This window comes from Prionailurus viverrinus, chromosome D3 (assembly GCF_022837055.1).
Source record: "Prionailurus viverrinus isolate Anna chromosome D3, UM_Priviv_1.0, whole genome shotgun sequence".
In the NCBI taxonomy this organism is placed as follows: Eukaryota; Metazoa; Chordata; class Mammalia; order Carnivora; family Felidae; genus Prionailurus; species Prionailurus viverrinus.
Genome location: NC_062572.1, coordinates 38496795 through 38519018, shown reverse-complemented (window position 1 = coordinate 38519018; position 22224 = coordinate 38496795). Strand labels below are relative to the sequence as shown.

General features: G+C 37.5%; 1 protein-coding gene across 7 annotated transcripts in view; it reads left to right on the top strand.

Annotated features, from left to right (window-relative positions):
• Positions 1 to 17136, top strand: part of ARHGAP28 (Rho GTPase activating protein 28) — a 226245-nt gene extending 209109 nt beyond the window's left edge. For all 7 annotated transcript variants that reach the window (XM_047827012.1, XM_047827011.1, XM_047827008.1 and 4 more), the window contains 4 exons: positions 1379 to 1435; positions 3726 to 3850; positions 13189 to 13253; positions 15421 to 17136. In XM_047827012.1, coding sequence (XP_047682968.1) covers positions 1379 to 1435; positions 3726 to 3850; positions 13189 to 13253; positions 15421 to 15515 — 342 coding nt within the window. In that variant the 3' untranslated portion in view covers positions 15516 to 17136. The remainder of the gene's footprint in view (positions 1 to 1378; positions 1436 to 3725; positions 3851 to 13188; positions 13254 to 15420) is intronic.
• Positions 17137 to 22224: the final 5088 nt, after the last annotated feature.

Genomic DNA, 22224 nt, shown 5'->3' with positions numbered 1-22224 from the left:
TTCTTTTGAAACTTTTGGAACTCCTTTTTTCCTGTCTGTGGGCCACATTTTCTTGATGTTTTTTGTCTGTCTTATAATTTTTTTGTTGCAGAATGGACATTTTAAATATTATAATGTGGCAACTCTGGAAATAAGATTCTCCCCTCCTCCCCAGGGTTTCTTGCTTCTTGTTGTAGCTGTTGTTGCTTTGTTTAATTACTTTTCTGCTGAGCTAATTTCGTAAAGTTTGAATTCTTTGTTTTGTGTGGCTACTGAAGTCTATTCCATGAGCTTACCATGAGCTTCCATGAGCTTACTATCATGTCACCATGATAGGGTGGGTGTGCCCAGGAATATGCAGGCGTATATACTTCCAAAGAAGCACTATGCACATGCAAGCAAATATAAATATATGTTTCTTATGATGTTGTTAAATTAACATTTGTTAAGTGGAACAAAGGCACTGGGTGGTGAATCACAGCTCAAAAACAAACCATAAGAGAAATTGAAATAGAAAAGTTTATTACTCAGAGGTTCTGGAGGAAGTATAAAGCATGCCCCCAAGGAGCTGTAAGTGCATGTCAAGGCAAGAAGTAGACTGAGCCACAGAACCTGGGGCACATTCCTTGGTTAGAGTCGATGGGTGCAATGCTTTGGGGTTCCCAGGCTAAGGCCAATTTGGTCAATTCAAACCAAAAGAGTGGGATTTTTGCGAATCCCACTATGGTCTTATCTAAGGTTCACACAAGGGCACAACCATGAGAGGTGGGGAGACTGTTGATCAGAAGGGCTACAGGGAAAGTCATAACAGCACTCTATGATTTGCTTGTGACTCCATGGGCTGTTATCTAGGGCATAGGCTTACACAAGGGACTACTGTCCATTTAAGGTCACTGCAGGCTGCTTGGCCAAACAAAATGGATGCTAAGGCAGCAACACCATGGATAGCTGAGCTGAATTCTCAATAGTGTTCTTCCCCCTTTTAGCATGAACGGTAATATACATGAAATGTTGTCCTTTGTCTTGCTATACCGACTTAAGAAATCATGGTGTTCATTCTATATCAGTTCACAAAGCCTTCTTTGCTTCTTTTGCATGATGTCCTGTAGACGTAACTTAATTTATGTAAGCAATTCATATTGGTGAAAGGTGAGATCATGTCCAGCCTTTCGCTATTAAGATTTATGCATCAGTGAACAAAATTGTATAGACATTATTTCTCACAAATGAAGTATATTTGTAGGATAAACTTACAGATGTGACATTGTTGGGTCATTTTATACTTTGATAAATATTCCCCAAATATTTTCCATAAAGACTGTGACAATTTACACTTCTAATAGCAGCATGTGCTCGTTGTCCTAATGTTAATCCTGAGGACTAAATGTGTTTTATTTAGGTTATAAGCCCCAAGACTTCAAAGGTACTGCAAAAATCACCCTCTTCAAGAAGAATGGTAAGAAAATAAGTAATTTCCTTTCCTCTCTAAGTATTAACTCCCTACATGATATTCTCTGGATATATTTACCATATCATTTTTATTTATTTATTTTTAATTTTTTTTAATGTTTATTTATTTTTGAGACAGAGACAGAGCATGAATGGGGGAGGGGCAGAGAGAAAGGGAGACACAGAATCTGAAGCAGGCTCCAGGCTCCAAGCTGTCAGCCCAGAGCCCAACGCGGGGCTTGAACTCACGGACTGTGAGACGATGACCTGAGCTGAAGTTGGGTGCTTAACCGACTGAGCCACCCAGACACCCCGTACCATATCTTTTTTTAAATTTGATCATGAAACATCCTTCAGACTTAGCATTTCATGTGGCACATGAAGGAATAGTATAGGGAGAGAATATGCTAACTTATGACTCAAAATGTATGGTTAGGCATTCTGTACGCAAGTATGAATACTATAAATATTAATAGGGAAAATGTGATTATGATCACAGGTTCAGTAATGTCAGGAATGTGGAATTTATCTTACAGAGGCTTCTGGGGAGCTGGGAGAGGAAGGGCATGAAATGACCAAGAGAGGGTTTTAGGAGTATAGTCTTGACTCCAAGACTCTGGGGACGCTCTGCACCTCCCCCCACCAAGTCCAATTTTCTCAGCATCCATTCCCTGGCATGCTGTCCTGGTTCTTGCTGGTAATAGTAGAAAAGGACCGTAAGAACTGACTGTATTTTAAAATATTTTCTATTAGTTTCCTAGTGCTGTTGTCACAAAGCACTACAAACTGAACAGCTTAAAATAATTGAAATGTATTCTCTCACAGTTCTGGAGACTAAAATTCTGAAATCAGGGTGTCAGCTGCGTTGGTTCCTTCTGAAGGCCTTGAGAGAAGGACCTGTTTCTGACATCATTCCTAGCTTTTGGTGATGCCAGCAATCCTTGGTGTTCCTTAGCTTGTAGATGTATCACTCCAATCTCTGTGTCCATCTTTACACGCTGTGTGTGTGTCTATGTCTCTTCTCCTCTTAGAAGGACGGTAGCCATAGTGGATATACGTCCACTCTGTTCCATGTGACCTTGTCTTAGCTAATTACATCTGCAGTGACCCTATTTCCATATAAGATTATATTCTCAGCTGCTGGGGGGTAAGACTTCAACATATCTATTGTGGGACACAATTCAACCCATAATATATTCATTCTAGGGTATATATTGAGTCAGTTCAACATAAACTTTCTATATCAACAATGCCATTTTTTGAGAATGTTCAAATTGATAAAATGCCTAAGGAGTAGCCAGATCCTCAGGTAGAAATTTATTTCCGTTCATACCTAGATGGAGAATTCATTTTTAAAAACATTCCAAATTTTGAAACAAAAGAAATTTTCCAGTCCTGAAAAAACATCAGTTGATGTTAATTAGACCTAAGTGCCATTCTCTGACCATTTCATTTAATCAGAGCTCCAAGGTAGGTCTCCAGGCCAGTCTTGTCATATGAAAGCAGAGATGCTCAGCAGTCCACACCTGCTCTTCAGAGTGTTATCAGCACACTTTGAGGGATCAAGTTTTAAATCCCCATCTGGAATTCAACTTGGGCCAGCCAATCATTGTTACTAACTAAAGAAAAAGGATTTTTAAAAAGCTGTATTCTCTAATTGATTCTCAAATTTTTCAGAAGGTGACTCTTCTTAAAATATACTGAAATACAGACTCCTGCTTGAAGTAAGCTTATTTAGGGCACAAAATGAACTGATAGAAACATGAGATTTTGTCATTACCTAGTGTTACTTGTCTTATTATTTTAAGGGACTATAGCAAGTGCCTTAAGTATGTAACAAAAGTAAAATCCCAGGTTAAGTTTACTCATTAGTGAATCTCCTGTTAAAAAGAAAGCAGTGTTGGGGCGCCTGGGTGGCGCAGTCGGTTAAGCGTCCGTCCGACTTCAGCCAGGTCACGATCTCGCGGTCCGTGAGTTCGAGCCCCGCGTCAGGCTCTGGGCTGATGGCTCGGAGCCTGGAGCCTGTTTCCGATTCTGTGTCTCCCTCTCTCTTTGCCCCTCCCCCGTTCATGCTCTGTCTCTCTCTGTCCCAAAAATAAATAAACGTTGAAAAAAAAAAAAATTTAAAAAAAAAAAAAAAAAAAAGAAAGCAGTGTTTCATTCTGGTTAAATACTGGTCATATTTACATGTTTTCCTAATTCATAATGCCACTGATTTTCACATCTTTAAAGTGCAATCATTAAAGCGATATTCATCCTAGTTTGACAGAATGTACCAAATTTTTCCTCATTGGCAGTCTGACGTGCCGGAAGGAGTCATAAGGGTCCATGCTCCGCTTCTCTCTAAGGTGTCCATGGCCATTCAACTCAATAGTCACACCAAAGCCAAAGACATACTGGCAAAATTTCAATATGAGAACAGGTGAGTAAAAGTGAGTATAGGTCTCTGTACAAGGAAGATGATCTTTTATCAGATAAGTAACTCCCAGGCATTTACAAACTTGGCCTTTTTGAAAAATTAGAACCTGTTATTTTGGGGACTTTACCAATAGAGTAAGTGAAAAGTAGAGAAAGAAATTAAGTAGACCATAGAATTGTTGATAACAGAAATGTTTGGTTTGTTTCTTTTTCTTTTGGGGAGGGGTATTTTTTGAAGAAATTTCTACAAATAGAATTCTTAATAGATATCTTCTATCTTGATGGTTTCATTTACTCAATGAATTTACTTTTTATTAGAATAAAAAATATAGCAAGTTAGTTTTATAGATACCTAGAATACCATTCCAGGCTTCACTGGGCTTCAACATGCCTATATATAAAGCCTATACATAAAGCTTATGTAGTTGAATAGGCATCATTGCTGTTGTCTTTCTTAAAACCTACTGCTAATTAATCTTGAGATCAGAATTCTATTTACAAAAAAAAAAAAAATCCTTTCCTCGTTTGCCCTAAGTCATCTTGAAGCACCATAAATCAGGATAATTTTTGTCTAGGCATACTTATTAAAGGATAAACATTTGCCCTGAGGTTTTTAAAAGATGAGAAGCACTAGTTTAAATCTGTCCATTAGACAGCAGGTACAGTTTGAGGGTTTCTAGTAAAACTGATGGAGGTTCTTAAAGAGAAGCTTTCCAATCATACTAAAAAGGAGTACCCATGTTGAGGGTGGGAACAAGCCAGTTGAGAAAGGTTACATACCGTAACACTCCATTTATATAACATTTTGAAATGACAAAATTTTAGAAATGAAGGGTAGATTAGCAGTTGCCAAAAGTTGGGGAGGGCAGATCATGGGAGAGAGATGGGTATGGTCATAAAAGGGTGACACAAGGACCTGGAGATATTGGAGCTGCTCAGTATCTTGACTCTGGTGGTAGATAAGAACCTGTACAAGTTGTACTGAACTTAATACACACAAGCATACAAATGAGTACATGTAAAATGGGAAATCTAAAGAAGATGGGTGGATCGTATCAATGTCAGGATTCTAACTAGCATTATACTGTATTTTTGTTACCATTTGGGGAAAAGTGGGCAAAGAGTATGAAGAATCTTTCTATATTATATTTCATACGTGTAAGAATCGACTAACTTGATAGAAATATTTCAGTTAAAAAAAAACAAAACAAAACAGGAGTAGCCAATAGAAGTAACCTGTAGTATTAGAAGCCAGGTTAGTGGCTTTCTGTAAGGGTGGAAGGGATAGTGACCAAGAAGCCATGATAGTGGCTTCTAAGAAGTTCTTTTTTTAGACTATGGGGGCTGGTTACATGGTATGTTCACTTTGTGAAAATTCTTCAAGTGTTTTTATGTAGGATATGTGCATATTATGTATGTACTATATAAAAAAAGAAAATAATAGGGGCCAACAGGAGCCCCAAAAACTTACTTCTCTTCACTGTGAAGACACCATAAGTAGTTACCACTAGACAGTAATAGAAAGACTTGAAATTCCACTGGGGGGATTTGAACACACAATAGATTCCTAGTCACATGCATGACAAAACTGCCTCTGTGCTGTCATGTAGACCTTTTGTAGAATGAAAATGTTTCTGGCAAAAGTAAGTCAGAATCAGTGACTGCAGACAGATGCAAGTTCTTTGTATGAACTTCTTCAACAGATTTTGTCCAGTCCATTTTCTTCACCAGTTAGAACTGTGGCCAATTTCAGTTTAGTTGTAAAGTGGCCCATTTTTGCCTGTTTCACTAGAGGCTGTTCTGTGTAAGTAAAAAAAAGAAGAGAGAAGTCTCCTTCTCCCAGATCCTCCCTCTTAGGACTGAAAACCCTTGGGCATAACCTAATGACAAGCGTAGGAAGACACTGAAAGGTAGAAAAACGAGTGCTGACCACCTAAGGACATCGGGCCTCTGAAACAACACGGTGGTGAATTCTTGGGTTTCCTTATTGCCTCCCACATATCCAGGCAGGAACTGCAGAAACCTCCAACGTGGCACAGACGCAGACAATAAAAGAGTTCCAAGAAGAGCCTGCTCCCAGCCAAAGGACTGGGGAGAGGGTGGTCTAACCACAAAGCACCATTCTGGCAGTACCTACCCTGCTCCAACCAAACAGGAACTGGAAGAGCACACCATCACGCCTCTGGTCTCAGTGGGACCAAGCAGGCCACTGATCTGCATGCCCCACCCAGCAGAATCCCTTAGTGATCCAGTTCCCAGCCACATTAGTGTCAGCACCTCCACCCAGCAGCGGGGAGACCTGACGAGTCTGTGCGAGGCAGACAGTATCCCCCAGCTTCATCCCACCCTCAGAGTCAGTATGGCCCAACGATAAGCTGAGCTTTACCCTCACCCGGCAGCAGCCAAGCAGCTTGAGGCAGCCTTCTGTTTCCCCTCCCTGGTGGCAGCAGAGCCCAGCAGGCGGCTGATCTTACACCCTCAATCAGAGGCAGCAGAACGGTGCCAGTTGGTGTCCCACTTTCACTGGGCAGGTGTCAGTGGGGCCCAGCAAAAAGCTGAACATACACACCCACCCAGACCTTGTGCTATACTTCCACAGGACTGCCTGCCAAAAATGATGATTAAATAAGATCCAGAGTCTCATAATATCAAAAGTGTCTGCAGTATGATACAGAATCACTCATTATACCTAAACCCAGGAAAATCACAATAGGAATGAGAAAAGACAATGGACAAATGCTGGTGCTAAATGGAATCAGATGTCTGAATTAATCTGACAAGAATTTTACAGTAGCCTTCTCAAAGGGAAAAAAAAAGGCTTCAACAAGCAACTATGATTCTCTTGAATAAAATGAAGAAATAGAAAACCTCAGCAAACAAATAGAAGTTATAAAGAGAATGTAATGAAAATTATAGAACTGAAAAATAGAATCACTAAAATAAAAACTCGCTTGCTCGGCTCAATAGTAGAGTGGAATTGACAGAGGATATAATCAGTAAACTTGAGGACATATCACTAGCATTATTTATTCTGAACAAAGAAGACAGACCTAAAAAAATGAATATAGTCTCAGGGATCCATGGACTATAATAAGAAAGCTAACATTCGCATCATTGCAGCACCGAAAGTAGAGAAAACAGAGGAACGGAAAAAGTATTTGAATAAACAATGGCTGATAACATTCCAAATTAGCAAAAGGTGTAAACCAACATATTCCAGAAACTAAGTGAACCCAAATAAGACAAACCAAAGGAAATCCTTGGCACAACAATGTAATTAAACTTGTAAAGATTAAAGACAAAGAAAAAAACCTTGAAAGTATTCAGAGAGAAGCAATGGTTTTCTTATAGGGAACACCAATTCCAGTGACAGCAGATTTCTTGTCTGAAACCCTGGAGGCCAGATGGAAGTGGCATAACATTTTTCCAAGTACTGAAAGCAAATACTGTCAACCTTGAATTCTAAGTCCTGCAAAAAATACCCTTCCAGGATGAAGGGGAAACGACATTCTTGGGTGAAGCCGAACTAAGATTTTTCAGACTTACCCATAAAGAATGGATAAAGGAAGTTCTCTAAATAGAAAGAAAATGTTAACAAAGGCTTGGAGCATCAGAAAGGAAAAGAGAACATCAGAATAGGTAAACAGTAGTAAATGTAAGAGATTATCCTACTCGTTATGCATTTCTTAAATCATATTTAATGGTTGAAGCAAAAACTTTTACATCTGATATGCTGCTCAGTGTAAGTAGAGGACATATTTAAGGTAATTACATTTAAGAAGGGTTGAGGCTCAGCACCCCTTATTGTCTGCATTGTGACTTCCTTCCAAAGATTGCAGTATGTAAAGAGGGAAAAAGAACAACTTCATAGTCATGAAATCTGACCTCAGCCAGGTGACCAAGATTAACATCAACAATGCTAAGTCATGCTCATAGTATGTACCCTTGATAAGAAATGATGAAAATGGCACTTTACATCTGTTGCTTTCCTCCCAAGAACATACAACTTCAGCCTAACCATGAGAAAAACATCAGATAAATCCCAACTTAGAAATGTTCTACAAAATACCTGATGTGTCTTCCTGAAACAAGACAGGATGTCTTGGATGTCAAAAACAAGACAGAGGTGAGAAACAGAATCAAGAGGAGCCTAACGAGACATGACTAGGTATTAGTTTCCCAGTATTTGCATAACAAATTACCTCAACCTTCTGGCTTAAAACAACAGAAATGTATTCTCTCAGTTCAGGAGGCCAGAAGTCTGAACAAATATGTCCACAGGGTTGGTTCCTTCTGGAGGCTCTGAGGGAGTCTTTCTCATGCCTCTCTCCTAGCTTCTGGTGGTTGCCAGCATCCTTGGCATTCCATGGCTTATAGACGTATCACTTCAATCTCTCCATCTTCATATCATCCTCTTCCCTATGTTTCTCTGTGTCTTCTTCCCTTCTTAATAAAGACTCAGTGGATTTTAGGGCATCTTCTGAATCCAGGATGATTTCATCCCAAGATTCTTAAGTGATTACATCAGCAAATACCCTGTATTCAAATAAAGTCACATTCTTAAAGATCCAGGTGGACATGAATTTTGGAAAGGACACTATTCAACCAACTATAATTACTAAATATATTGCAATACTCTGGGTGGGTCTCTGGAACAGAAAACAGATACTAGGTAAAAACTAGGAAAATCTGAATGAAATATGAACTTTGGTTAATAACAATGTATTATATTCATTAGTTGTGACAAATGTACCATATTAATGTTAGATGTTAATAATAGGGGGAACCAGGTGTGGGGAATATGGAACTGTCTATACTATTTTCACAATTTTTAAGTAAATCTAAAAGTTCTAAAATTAGGTTTATTTGTAAAACTTGTTAGGGTTCTACCAATTAGGAGAACTACTTACTGGTCATTAATGGTAAAGTAATTTCAAAGTAAATAGGTAAAGTTTAGTTATGCTAGAATGTCAGGATTATCTTTCTGTTTTAAAAATGAAATAATATATGCATTAGTGGTCTTCTTCCTTTAACTTATGTTATTTTTAATTCAAAGAACTAAGAATAAATAGAATTAAATGTTTATTCTTAAAGTATGAAGATAAAGAGAACTGACAGAAGTAGGTTTCTACACATCACTAGAAGTAGTAAAACCTCAATCCCAGTAGACCATGATAAGTTACATATGTGTATTGTAATGCCTGAGAAACCACACACACACACACACACACACACACACACACACACACACACAAAATACAAAGTAGTATATTTAAAAATTCTGTAAATAAATCAAGATGTAATTATAAAAGATAGACCATATCATGGGCCATAACACAAACCTCAGTAAATTTAAAATAATTTAAATCACACAAGGTATCTTTTCTGTCCATAAAGGAATCAAACTAGATGTCAGTAACATTAGGACAACGTGAAAATCTCTAAATACTTAACAATTAAACCACACACTTGTAAAAGCTCCACAGGTCAAAGAAGAAGTGTTAAAGGAGATTTTTTTTAAAGTACATAGATTGAAAATAAAACTGCAGCTTACCAAATTTTGTACAGTGCAGCTAAAGCCATGCTGAGAGAAACATGTATAGCAGTAAATACTTGCATTAAAAAAGAGGGTGAGATCTCAGAATAATCAAGTAAGTTTCTGCCTCAAGAAACTAGAAAAATAAGAGCAAAATAAACACAAAATGAAGGAAGTGATAGAAGAACAGAAATCAGTGAAATTGAAAACAGGAAAATGATAGAGATCAGTGAAACAAAAAGCTGGTTCTTTTAAGAAACAATAAAATTGATAAACTTCTAGAAATGAAAAGCAAAAAAATCACTAATTTTAAAGCAAAAAATATCACTGTATGTAATATTTCCCTTAAAAGGATAATATGAAAATACTATAAACAACCTATATGCTCAAAATTGAAAACTTAAAAGAAATGGACCAGTTCTTCTAAGACTACAGATTACCAAAACACAACCAAGATGAAATAGTTTTGAGGCCATTAAAGAAATTGAATTTTTAATTAATTAATTTATTAATTTATTTGTTTTTTAACATTTATTTTCAAGAGAGAGAGACAGTGAGGGGGGAGGTGCAGAGAGAGAGGGGGACAGGATCTGAAGCAGGCTCCAGGCTGTCAGCGCAGAGCCTGACACGGGGCTTGAACCTGCCAACAATGAGATCATGACCTGAGCTGAAGTCAGACACTTAACCGACTGAGCCACCCAAGGACCCCTGAATTTTTAATTTAAAAGTTTCCCCAAAAAAGAAATCTCCAAGCCCAGATGGTTTCACTGGAGAATTCTAGCAGATGTTTAAAGAATTCATAGCAATTTAGCACATTCTTTTTCAGAAAATAGAAGAGAAGAAGGGACACTACCTAACTCATTTTATGAAACTAGTGTTGACCTGACACCAAAGACAATAAACAAACAAACACCGCAGACCAATATCTCTCATGAACTTAGAGATAAAAGTCCTAGGCAAACCATGAGCAAATCTAATCCAACATATATGAAAGGAGTTACTCACCATGACCAAGTGGGATTCGTTTCAGTTTAGGTCAATATTCAGAAAGTAATGTAATCCATCCTCAGATTGGAGAAAAATCATAGATCATATTAACTGATACAGAAAAAAACATTTGACAAAATCCAATACCCATTCATGATAAAAACTCTCAGTGAACTAGGAAAAGGGAAGAACTTCCTCAACTTGATAACTACCATCTATAAAAACCTATAAGGAACCTCATACTTAATGATGAAAGATTGAATGCTTTCCTTCCAAGATCAAGAAAATTACTTAAAAAAAAAAAACACTACTTGTAACTTGTGTTCAACATACTATTGGAGGATGAAGCCACTCAATATAAGGAAAGAGAAAGGAAGGTAAGGAAGGGAGGGAGGGAGGGGAGGGGAGGAGAGGGGCAGAGCGGGGAGAGAAGGAGAGAAAGCCAGGGAGGGAAGGAGGAAGGAAGGGAGAAGGGAAGAATGAAGGAAGGGTGGGTGGGCAAGCAGGCATACAGATTTTAAAGGAAGAAATAAAAATGCACATAACATAAAGTTTATAATTTTAAGTGTACATTCCAATGATATTAAGTACATTTACATTGTTACACAGTCATTACCACCATCCATCTCCAGAAAGATTTTATCATCCCATACTCAGACTCTGTCCCCATTAAACAATAACTCTTCATTTCTCCCTCTCCCAAGCACTGGTAACTGCTCTTCCACTTTCTGTCTCTATGAATGTGACTATTCTAATAACTGATTTTTGACAAAAGTACAAAAGCAATTCAATGGCTGAAGGACAGCCTTTTCAACAAATGATAAATGGTGCTCTAGCAGTTGAATATCTGTAGACAAAAAAGAAAGAAAGAAAGAGAAAGAAAAGAAATTAACCCATAGTGCATATTTAAATTGAAAATGTAAAACTATAAAACTTTTAGAAAATAACAGGAGAAAACCTCTGTGATGTAGGGCTAGTAAAGAGTTCTTAAAGTTGATATCAAAAGCATGATCCGTAAATTGGACATCTTTCAAAACTGAAAACTTAGATACTGAAAGACTCAGTGAAATGGTTGAAAAGACAAACTAAGGATGTATACAGACCTTATATACAGCAAATGACTAGTTTCTAGAATATATAGAGAACACTCAATACTCAACAATAAAAATATCCAAATTAAAAATGAGCTGTGAACAGATATTTCACTAAAGAGGATATATGGATACAAATATGCACATGAAAACATGTTCAGTAGCCATTAGGGAAATGCAGAGCCGCAAGGACTATCATTAAACCATCTGAGAATGGCTAAAATAAAAAATAACGATGACATCAAATACTGGCAAAGATACAGAGAAACCGGATCACTCCTACATTGGTGGTGAGAATGTAAAAGGCTATAGTTGCTCTGTAAAACAGTTTGACAGTTTTTCATAAAACTAAATATGCAACTACCGTGTGATCCAGCTTGCACACTCCTGAGAATTTAGCTCAAAGAAGATAATATTCACACAAAAACCTGAACACAAATGCTTATAGCAACTTTATTTAAAACAGTAAAAAACTGGGGGAAAAAAACCAGATGTTCTTCAACAGGTAAAAAACAAACTGGTGCATCCATACAATGGCATGCTACTCATCAAGAAAATGCAACACCTTGGGTGAGTCTCCAGTGATTTATGCTGATTAGAAAAAAAAGCCCGTACAGAATGAAGCCAACTTGACAATAAATTATATTTAAAAAGAAAAGAAAAACGAATACAAATAAAGCTCTGTACTCTGTTTCCATTTACTCTGTGTAACATTTTTGAAATTAGAAGCTTCTAGAAAATGTAGAATCGAGTAGACATTACTAGGGACAAGGGATGAGCATAGTAATGATGGAGAGGGTAGTGAGTGGGACTGTAAAAGGTAAACGGGAGATCTAGTGATGATGGAAATATCCTGTATCTTAACTGAATCAATGTTGACATTCTGGTTGTGGTAGCAAACTAGAGTTTTGCAAAATGTTATTATTGGGGGAAACTGGGTAAAGGGTAGACAGGATCTACCTGTATAATTTCTTAAAACTACATGCAAATCTACAATTATCTCAAAATGTTTAAGTAAACAATAAAATAGGCCACACATGTTTCTTCCTCACAAAGAGCTGAAGGCAATCTTTTTGAAGAAACCAAGCTGAAAGTCATTCCTCATGTAGGTGGAGATCAGCAGTGGTCTTTCTAGACTTTTCTACTGCAGTATTCCAGGATGCTGAAATTAAACTGGGCAATTATTTTCTCTGACTTGCTTTCACCATGTTTCATAGAGCAGAAACATCCAATGAAGTCAACATTAAACAGTCTGAAAAGCTTTAGGCAAGTTTAGAAACATGGCATGGACAGAGGAGAGAATCCCATTCAGTTTCTGGCAAAAAGAGAAATGAAACCTGACTTCTTTCGAACCGAGAGTAATGTGACCAATGACAAGGCAATATGAAACATCCAGCTGCTCCTTAGCCAGCCTTGGCGTGTCTCTAACAGTTTACTCTCTTAAATGAAGCTGTCAGTTGGGGACAGAATGGGCTCCAGGTTGCTGCAGGGGACAGCAGCATCCGTCTTGGTTTGGGATAGTCCCATCCTTTCTGTTCCTTGAATGCTTGTCTGTGTCAAACAAGTAAAAAAAATAATAAGTTTTTATCATAACTTCAATTGTAATAATGATTTGTGGGTGTATTTCACTCAAGGCAGAAGGAATTGTTTGTTGCCATGGTTATTTAATCCACAGATTTACCTCAGATCATAGAACAGGGTTAAAATTGCATTGCCTTTTTTTTTCAGTTATGGTTCATCAGAATGCATTAAGATTCAGAACCAACGGTTATATGAAATTGGAGGAAATATAGGTAAGCATTCTCTAACAGTCTTTACTCAAATTCTCTGATTAGTCTAAAAGAAATATGATGCTGTTATTGTAACAGCACATTTTACCAGTTTCTTAGATTATAAATTCAAAATCAGTAAGATTCTGATTTTTTAATCCCATGTGAGAACAGTTGTATGAATTTCCTAAAATATAGCCAAATTTTACATGTGAATATTCCAGTTGACATGAAGTAGACTTGTGGGTCTTTTCAGTGTGCCTCAGAGTTGGCAAGTCTCTTCCTAGAGATCCCTGCAAAACAGAGAAACATCATGGAACTTTGAAATCGTGACACCCTTTTTGTTGAACTTTCCTGGTTTCACCCTCAACCCAGGTTCATTCTTCTTGTTTCCCTGAGAGGGAGCAAAAAGGAATCAAAGGGAAATACCCTCTGCTTTCATCTGTGTCCTTACCTTCCCCTTCGTCCATGTCTTCTGCTTGCACCCTGCACAGCCTGGATGAACGACCGGTGCTTCCACTGAAGGCCAGCACCTCTGTGTGTACCTCGCTTCATGTCCCCGCCTGCCACTCGGAGCCTTGCTCCAGTCCCCCATTCTCCTGCACCACCAACTTTTCCCTCCCAGCTGCATTATTTCCAACTGCATGAACAGTTTTGTGAAGATAAGAGAAATTTCCAAAAATCTCTCTTGACCCCCTTCCAGCCCACTTCCATTTCAGTGTTCCACTTTACAGCAAAAACTCCTTAAAGCTGTTGTCTGTCCTCCAATTTCTCCCTCTCGTTCTCTCTTGAAACCACTCCAGGCAAGCGTTACCCCGCAACACTTCACCCAAATTGCTCTCTTGTTGAGGCCACCGGAGAACTCTTATGTTGTGAAATCCAGTCTTTCGTCTGTCTTGATAACTGCCTGCTGAGTTGATCTTTCCCTTTGAAAACACACTTTCTTCACCTGGTTTCAAGGACGACCTAAGCTTCTGGGTTTCATTCCACTTCACTGGTGGCTCCTTCTGACTCTCTTTTGCCCGCTGCTTCTCATCCTCTCAACCTTCAACGTGGAAAGCTGTGGGGTCAGGCCTCAAAGCTCTTCTTCCCTACATATTACTTCCTTGGTGAGCCCAATCCGTCACATCGCTTTAAATACACCAGCGTGCAGATGCTTCTCATATTCTATCCAGACTTCCACTCAACACCAACTTTGCAGAGCTCATCACCAGGCACATTTGCCATGGAGCCTTTGCATGTGCTCTTTTCCCAGAATGCTCTCCTTTAGAGTGTTCATTTCTCCCTCCCTCACCTCTTGGAGGTGTTGGCCGCTGTGTCACCTCAAAGAGACCTTCCGGGATTTCACCCTCTCTAGGTGTGCCTTCCCGGTTTTTTGTTCTCTCATGTTCTCATCACCGCCAGACTTACTTTATATTATGCTTGCTAGTTTGCTGGTTGCCTTTTACCACTTTGAGAATGTGAGTGCCCCGAGGGCAAGTGTTTTTGATCATCTGATGCATTTCTGTAGCCCTAGCCCCTGGAGTAGTACCTGGAATATAGTAACTTTCAAGAACAATTTGATAAATGAATGAGTAAATGAAGCAAGCAATCAAATGTTGGTAGTTTTGTTTGAGATTTGGTATACATTTCAAACACTGTACATAAAGATTTTCAAATGTATTTGCCTCATGGAATGATTTGTTGTTGTTGTTGTCGTTGTTGTTGTTATCATTTCTAGATCTCCTGCCCTTGGGCATTGCATCAGTAGTAAAGAAACAAAATGACCATTCCTAAAATGAACGTAATTTTAATCTTTTCTAGTCCTGGTCAAGTTACTATCTGTAAAACCATTTGAGGACGTGTGTTATTTTATAAATGATCAGTTTATACCTTAAATAAGTTCTTTCCAGATTTTCCTACTTGATGTGGTGAGTCTAGGGAACAGTTTGCCTGTAGTTGGTATGTCTGTGTTTTTCCACAATTTTGCATGGGATTTATGTGAAGTATTTCACAGTCAGAAAGAAACAAAGAAGGGATAGAGGAAGGCAAGAAGGTAGGCCGACTAGCTTTGCTAAGGAAATTTTAATATGTATCTACTTACTTTTGGCTGAGATATTAGCCTTATTCGAACTTACCAACACACACATGCACATGCACACATAGAAGTGTGCACCATCAAAAACATCCTCTGATTTTCTCTTTCCTTTAGGGCAGCATTGCTTGGATCCAGATGCTTATATATTGGATGTATATCATGTCAATCCTCAAGCAGAGTGGGTGATTAAACCCCAACCAAGTTTTTGAAACACCCTCCAGGATGGCAGCTATCATGTATCACATGCCAAGAAGATTCTGCATGTGGTAGGGAAAAAAACAAGACTACTTTTGACATGTTTGCTCCAATAACTCTCTTGGTGTTTCTCAGCCCAAGTGGTGTCTCCCAGCGTTGTCAACATGAACCATGGAGGAGGCACTGGTTGGCTGTTTGAGCTGGGGCTTTCTCCTATGATTCCTTGATAAGAGTGAAGGAAAGATGATGCGATCCTTCCAGAAGAAAGGCCAATCTAGTATGTGGAACTCTAATCATTTCTAGTACTTTGGTTTCATATCAGAAATGAATTTGGCCCTATACCTAGAGATAAGAAACACTTCTTTATGTAGCAAATGCTACCAAAGACAAGAGGTAGAAGAGAATTGTTTTCATACCTGTGTTATATACATAGGTGGACCTTTTTGAACAAGAATGCCAGAAATATCAATAATTTTTGCTCTGTAAAATAATCCAGATCTACTTTTCAAAGGGAATCGGTTCCTGAAGTTATGCATACAATATTTATGCTCTGACTTGCTCCCAAATTGGAGGAGGGCGAACTCCTGTTGAAGGAACACTGTATTGTTATGTATGTTGTACTGTATTATGACTATCAGCATTCTGGTGCAAGTGACCATTTCTCTATCGTGGACTATTGAAAATTGATAATTTTAAAGCTTTTCTGATGAGCACTGGTCCGTATAGCAAAGGTTAGTCTGAAAGAGGGTGTCCTTATTCTTTCGTGACCTTCTGCGTGGTTAATAGTCACAGAACCACTATTTTCTCCTCATGATTCTGGTGCTCAACGAATAGCTTTCTCTGTGCCAGACACAGATTTCCTTTCCTGATCAAACATATCATTTTTTTATATTTCACAACTGTAGATAGTCACTTCTGCCACCCCAATTTAAAAATATAGAACTGCCTTTATCCAACTGTTCTTTATCCAAGAATACTGAAAAATAGTGTCATATCCAGATTTTATATGCTGTAAAAGCATATTTTGTTTCTGCTCATCAACCATAGACATGGCCAAGCACTGTGGACTAGCCTCAGGCTTTAAAATCAGATGCAGTTTTGGTGAGCTGGAAACTGTCTCACTGTGAAGATCCTGTGGAGGCATTTTCCAGACCGGCACTTGGTGAGAACATACAGTTCTCCACGAGCTAATGGAGAGCAAATCTGAAATGTGCCAAGGGGTCAGACGGCTCTGCCTTTCATCTTGAGACTGCAGATACAGTTCTTCTAGGGTCAGTAGAACTGGGGACAGAAATCTCATTTATCCCACATGCATGCTTTCGATTAGAATCCACAGATTGAGATTTTGATGAATTTGTATCAATTTTAATGAGATTTAATGCCCAGATGACTCTCTTTTGCGGTTCAAACAATAAAGTTGCTCACAGATACAGAAGACATTTCATCTACTTACCAATTCTCAAAACGTAATGTGATGATAACTGAAGCCCATGTATAGAAGAAATCTTTTATATGCTGCATTATGCCTTGATATCTCTTAAAACATTGTTTGTATTCACCATGTAGATAATTGTGTTTCTGGCCACTAATATTTCGTTATATTTTTATAAAAAACGCAAATATCCATTCATTTTATTTGTTTGAGAATTTTTATTTCCTGTGCCTGAAAACCCATTATGAGATAAAAGCGTTTTATCAGTTTTTATTTATTCCTACATTTCATCAGTTTTCCATGGTTGGCTAATCAGTGGCGTGCAAGTTTACATAATGAATTTCAAGAGTCCAAAAAATGCTCTTATCATTTTATAATTCAGACTACAGGAGTAAACATTTTACTTTATGCAGTTGCTAACTTCCAGGACATAAGATGGCGGTAATTTATGCCCACACACATGGAAGATAATCTTCAAATTAGCTATCTTATACTTCCGTGTACATATGAAAACAGGGACTGGTTTTTCTTATTGTTTCCTGTATTTCAGAATCATTAAATTCTACCGTGTTTACATAGAAGATGTACGGATCATATTCATTTAATTTTTTGAGAATTTTCCTATCTTTGAATTGAAAACACATTAGAACCTATACATAAGTTCTAAACGTTTTGAGATTTACTCCACTTATCATTTTGAAATAAGTGGGTAACAGATGACAGGTGAAAAACAGTAAGTTTCTGAGTTTCTTACCCCCCTTTGTGTGGTGTCAGATGTCAAAGATTCAGCTGAGTAAATAGCTTTAAATGAATCACCTGAACGTATTTAAGGATGTGTGACAACTTTCAAATAGCTATGTGATATGGAAGGCCATGTCAATACCACTATCTTTGGATACAACTTTTGTTCTTTGTCCTAGGATAACTGACTGATTTGAGGAGAACTTCCAGTAGACATACAGACTAATTTTGTATGAGTAGAGGTTCTTTTTACTCAATTTATTCTTAAAGAATAAACAAACCTCTACAATTACAATTCAAAAATGTCTGTCAAATAATTACTGAAACTATTTTTGCTTTTTCAAGGGTTGTTTTAAAATAGTTACAGTAGTCAGTAAAATTGAGTAGTATGTTTGCAAACAAGAGAAGACTCAGATCCCGGGCTTCTAGATTCAGTTCTCACTAGCTTCCCACTTAGGAAAATAATATCCAGGAAAGTATTAGAGGAAGTTAACATTTTAGTGACACTTACCCAGAAAATAAACCTAGAGCTGGCTCATTGTTTTCTGCATTCTGTGGAAGAGGATCCCTTTGTTTAGCAGCTCTTGGAGGATATGATTCTTGGATTCAGTGATCTTCAAATAAACTGGAATGTTAATTTCATTACAATGGGTATACAGTATAAACTACCTCACTTGCCTTTCTTGGGAAAAAAATTAATGGACTTTAACAGTTTTTGTTACAAACTGTCCCTGAGTCTTATTATTATTTAAGTCACTTCAGTTAGCTTTCAATGTGCATTTAATAATACACACTTAATGATGTAAAATATTGTTAGCAAAAGCTTTAAAGCCAAAAATACTCTGTAACTGTGACCTGTGGTATACTCTGAGAGAATTCGTGTCCCTTAGTCATTGTCTTGTGTGTTTCACCACGTTGCAGTGCAGGTTTTCAAGTGTAGGAATTAAGAGTCATCTCTGCTTTCCGGCATTTTTCAACTGCTCTACCCATATTGCACTTGACAGAAAAGCAACATGAGATTGAAATTCCCTTCTTTCTGTCAAGCATATTTCAACTGTTTTTCACAAATGTTTAACATGCCTGAAAAGAATATATATTATGGGATTAAATAGTTCCTAGTTTCTGACAGGCATTTTCAGCTATTTTCCATAAATATGTCACTTAATAAAAAATAGCGTGACATGGATTAAAATGTTTCTTTCAAACATTTTAAATGGTTTCACACACACACATAACCTTAATTTAAAAACAAATCTTTCAGCCATTTTTCAACTATTTTCTAAAACTCTGTGATCTGATTAAAAAATGATTTAATGTCACAAGAAATGCCAATGTTTTATGTTGTCTCCCGTTGCAAAAGTTAATATTAATTCTTTTGTCTTGGCTTCCATTGTTAAATATAATATGTATGTTGCATTTATCCATAAAAATAAAGAGAAAAAAAGAAAAACGTTGTCCCAAGAATTCTTATGTTCCACCAGTCTAAGGGCACCATGTGCCTGGTGAAAGAATGGGGGCTTTTGAGGGGCCTGGGTAGCTCAGCTGGTTAAGCATCCGACTCTTGATTTCACCTCAGATCATGATCTCACGGTCATGAGTTCGAGCCCCGTGATGGGCTCTGTGGTGGTATGGAGCCTGCTTAAGATTCTGTCTCTCTCTCCCTCTTCCCCTCTCCTACTCTCGAGGTTGCTCTCTCTCTCTCTCTCTCTCTCAAAAACAAACAAACAAACAAAAAAAACAACAACAGGGCTTTCAAGTCAGCAGGCACATGTGTGAGCCCACTCTGTCACTCATTTGCTGGATGGTGGCCTTGTGCAAAACCCATGTGGCACTATAGTAATGGATGGTTATGATGTTGTTTTTAATGTGTCTTTAAAAAACAACAACAACAACAAAAAAAAAACTTTTTCAATGGATACAGAAAAGACATTTGACAAAATTCAGTACTAATTCATGATATTTTTTTGTAAATTCAACATTTTACAGTATATCTTGTGCTAAAGGCAAGAAAGAAAGGCAAAAGATTAGAAAGAAAACAGTCTCTATTTGGAAATGATATGAGTATTTATATGGAAAAGGCTGAATATCTTCAACTATTAGAACTAGTGAGATAATTAAGTACGGTCATGGTATATAAGGCTATTACGTAAAAATCAATAGTATTTTTTTTTGAAGGTTTTTAATTTATTTGAGAGAGAGAGAGCACACGCACACATGGGAATGTGAGCAAGCAGGGGAGGGGCAGAGAGAGAGGGAGACAGAGAATCCCAAACAGGCCCCATGCTGTCAGTGTAGCACGAGGTGGGGCTTGATCTCACAAACTCTGAGATCATGATCTGAGCCGAAATCAAGAGTTGGACACTTAACCGACTGAACCACCCAAAATCAGGTGCTCCAAAATCAATTGTATTTTTTATATTAGCAAACAATTGGAAAATAAGGGTTTTAACTTCCATTTCCCATAGCATCAAAAAAGTTTATGGAAAAACTAAAACATACTTTTGGTAGAAATTAAAGAATAGCTAAATAAATGTATAGACAGATCATGTTTCTGTGTGGGAAGAGATGGATGGAAGAACATTGGCAAGATGTCCGTTCCCCACAAATAGATCTGTAGATTTAATGCAATCCCAATCATAACACCAGTAGGCTTTTTAGGTAGAAATTGGCAAACTAATGATAAAATTTATATGGAAATGCAAAGGATCTAGAACATCTAAAGTAATCTTACCTCAAAAAGAGAATGAGGGATTACATTTAGAATGAGGGATTTCAAGACTTACTATAAAGCTACAGCTATTAAGATACTATGATACAGTATGAAGGTCAACACCTACATCAATGAAACAAAACAGCACAGAAGGTGGTGCTCACTTACATCATCATTTGATTTTCAGCACCGGTGCCAAAGTAACCCTATGGAGAAAGGAAACCCTCTGCAGAAGGGGCTAGGGCAACTAGATATGCATATCACAAATTCATCCAAAGTGGATCAGAGTATTAATTATAATGCTTGAAACAATAATGCCTTTAGAAGAAAACACAGGAGACTAGCTTTGTGACTTGGGAATTGGCAAAGCTTTCTTAGGAACAGAAAGCAACACTTTTAAAAGAAAACAAAATTTGCTAAATTAGACTTCAACAAAATTTAAAACTGCTGCTTATCCAAGGGGACCATTAAGAAATCAAGCAAACCATAGATTAGGAAAATAGATATTTGTAAAGTATATGTTTGACAAAAGACTGACATTCAGGATATATAAAGAATTCTCTAATGAAAAACAAGCACATTTTTGAAAAGGGCATTAAGACTTGAACAGATACTTACATGAAAGGAGATAACACAAATGGCTAAGAAGCAGATATAAACACGTTCAACATCATGTGTCATTAGGGAAATGCAAAACAAACCACAAGGAGATACCACTTCATACCCACCAGAATGATTAAAATTAAACAGATTGATCACTTTGAGGGTGGAAGAATCAGAACTCTTATACTTGCTGATATAAAGTAGGGCAGCCATTTTGGAAAGGGTCTAGCAGTTTCTCTCAGACCAATTATACAACTACCAGCTGCTGAGTACAGATAACAACATAAATGAATCTCAGAAACATTATGCTGAGTGAAAGAAGCCAGACACAAAAGATACATACTGTACAATTCCATTGACATGAAATGATAGGACCGGCAGCACTAATAAGTGAGAGGGGAGAAAACCTAGAACGATGGAGCCTCTATGGGGGTGGGTATGGAGACTGGGTGGAAGGGGCATGGGGCCTTTCCAGGGAATGAAAACATTCTATATGTGCCATCCAATACAGGACCACTGGCCAGGCCACATGGGCATGTTGAACACTTGGAATGTGACTAGTCTGAATGGAGATGTGTTCCAAATACACACCAGATTTTGAAGACGTAAGTAGGAAAGAATATAAAACATCTCATTAGTAATATTTTACTATTACATGTTAGATTCTAATATTTTGTATATTTAAAATGATGTATTAGTAAAATAAATTTCAGCAGTTTCTGTTTACTTTTCTAGTGTAACTACTAGAAAATTCTAAGTTATATATGTGACTTGCGTTACATTTCTATGGGATAGTATTGTTTTATATTTTGATAAGTGTTTGGGTTACAAAGATGTATATATTTGTCAAAACTCAGTGAATGTTTACTTACTATTCCTGCATTTCATTATATGTAAATGCTACCTCAAAAGACAATAATTTGCAAATAAGAAATCTTGAACTTAAGGTAATGATATGCATCCTGGGGCATTTCGGGGGAAGTGTATCGGTGTCTGTAATTTATTATTGTGAAATGTGTAAAAATAAGATAGATTGATGAATCAATAGAAAGATAGATATGCTTCAGGCCAAATATAGTAAAATACTTCCGATGGAAGGGCAGTAGGTATACCAGTATTCAAAGTAATATTCTCTACGCTTGAAATTTTCTGTAGAATTTTGAAAAAAAAAAAAATTCTTAACATAAAAACATAAAAGCAGATTAAAGAGAATCAGGACTTTGGGCAATGCTGGGGT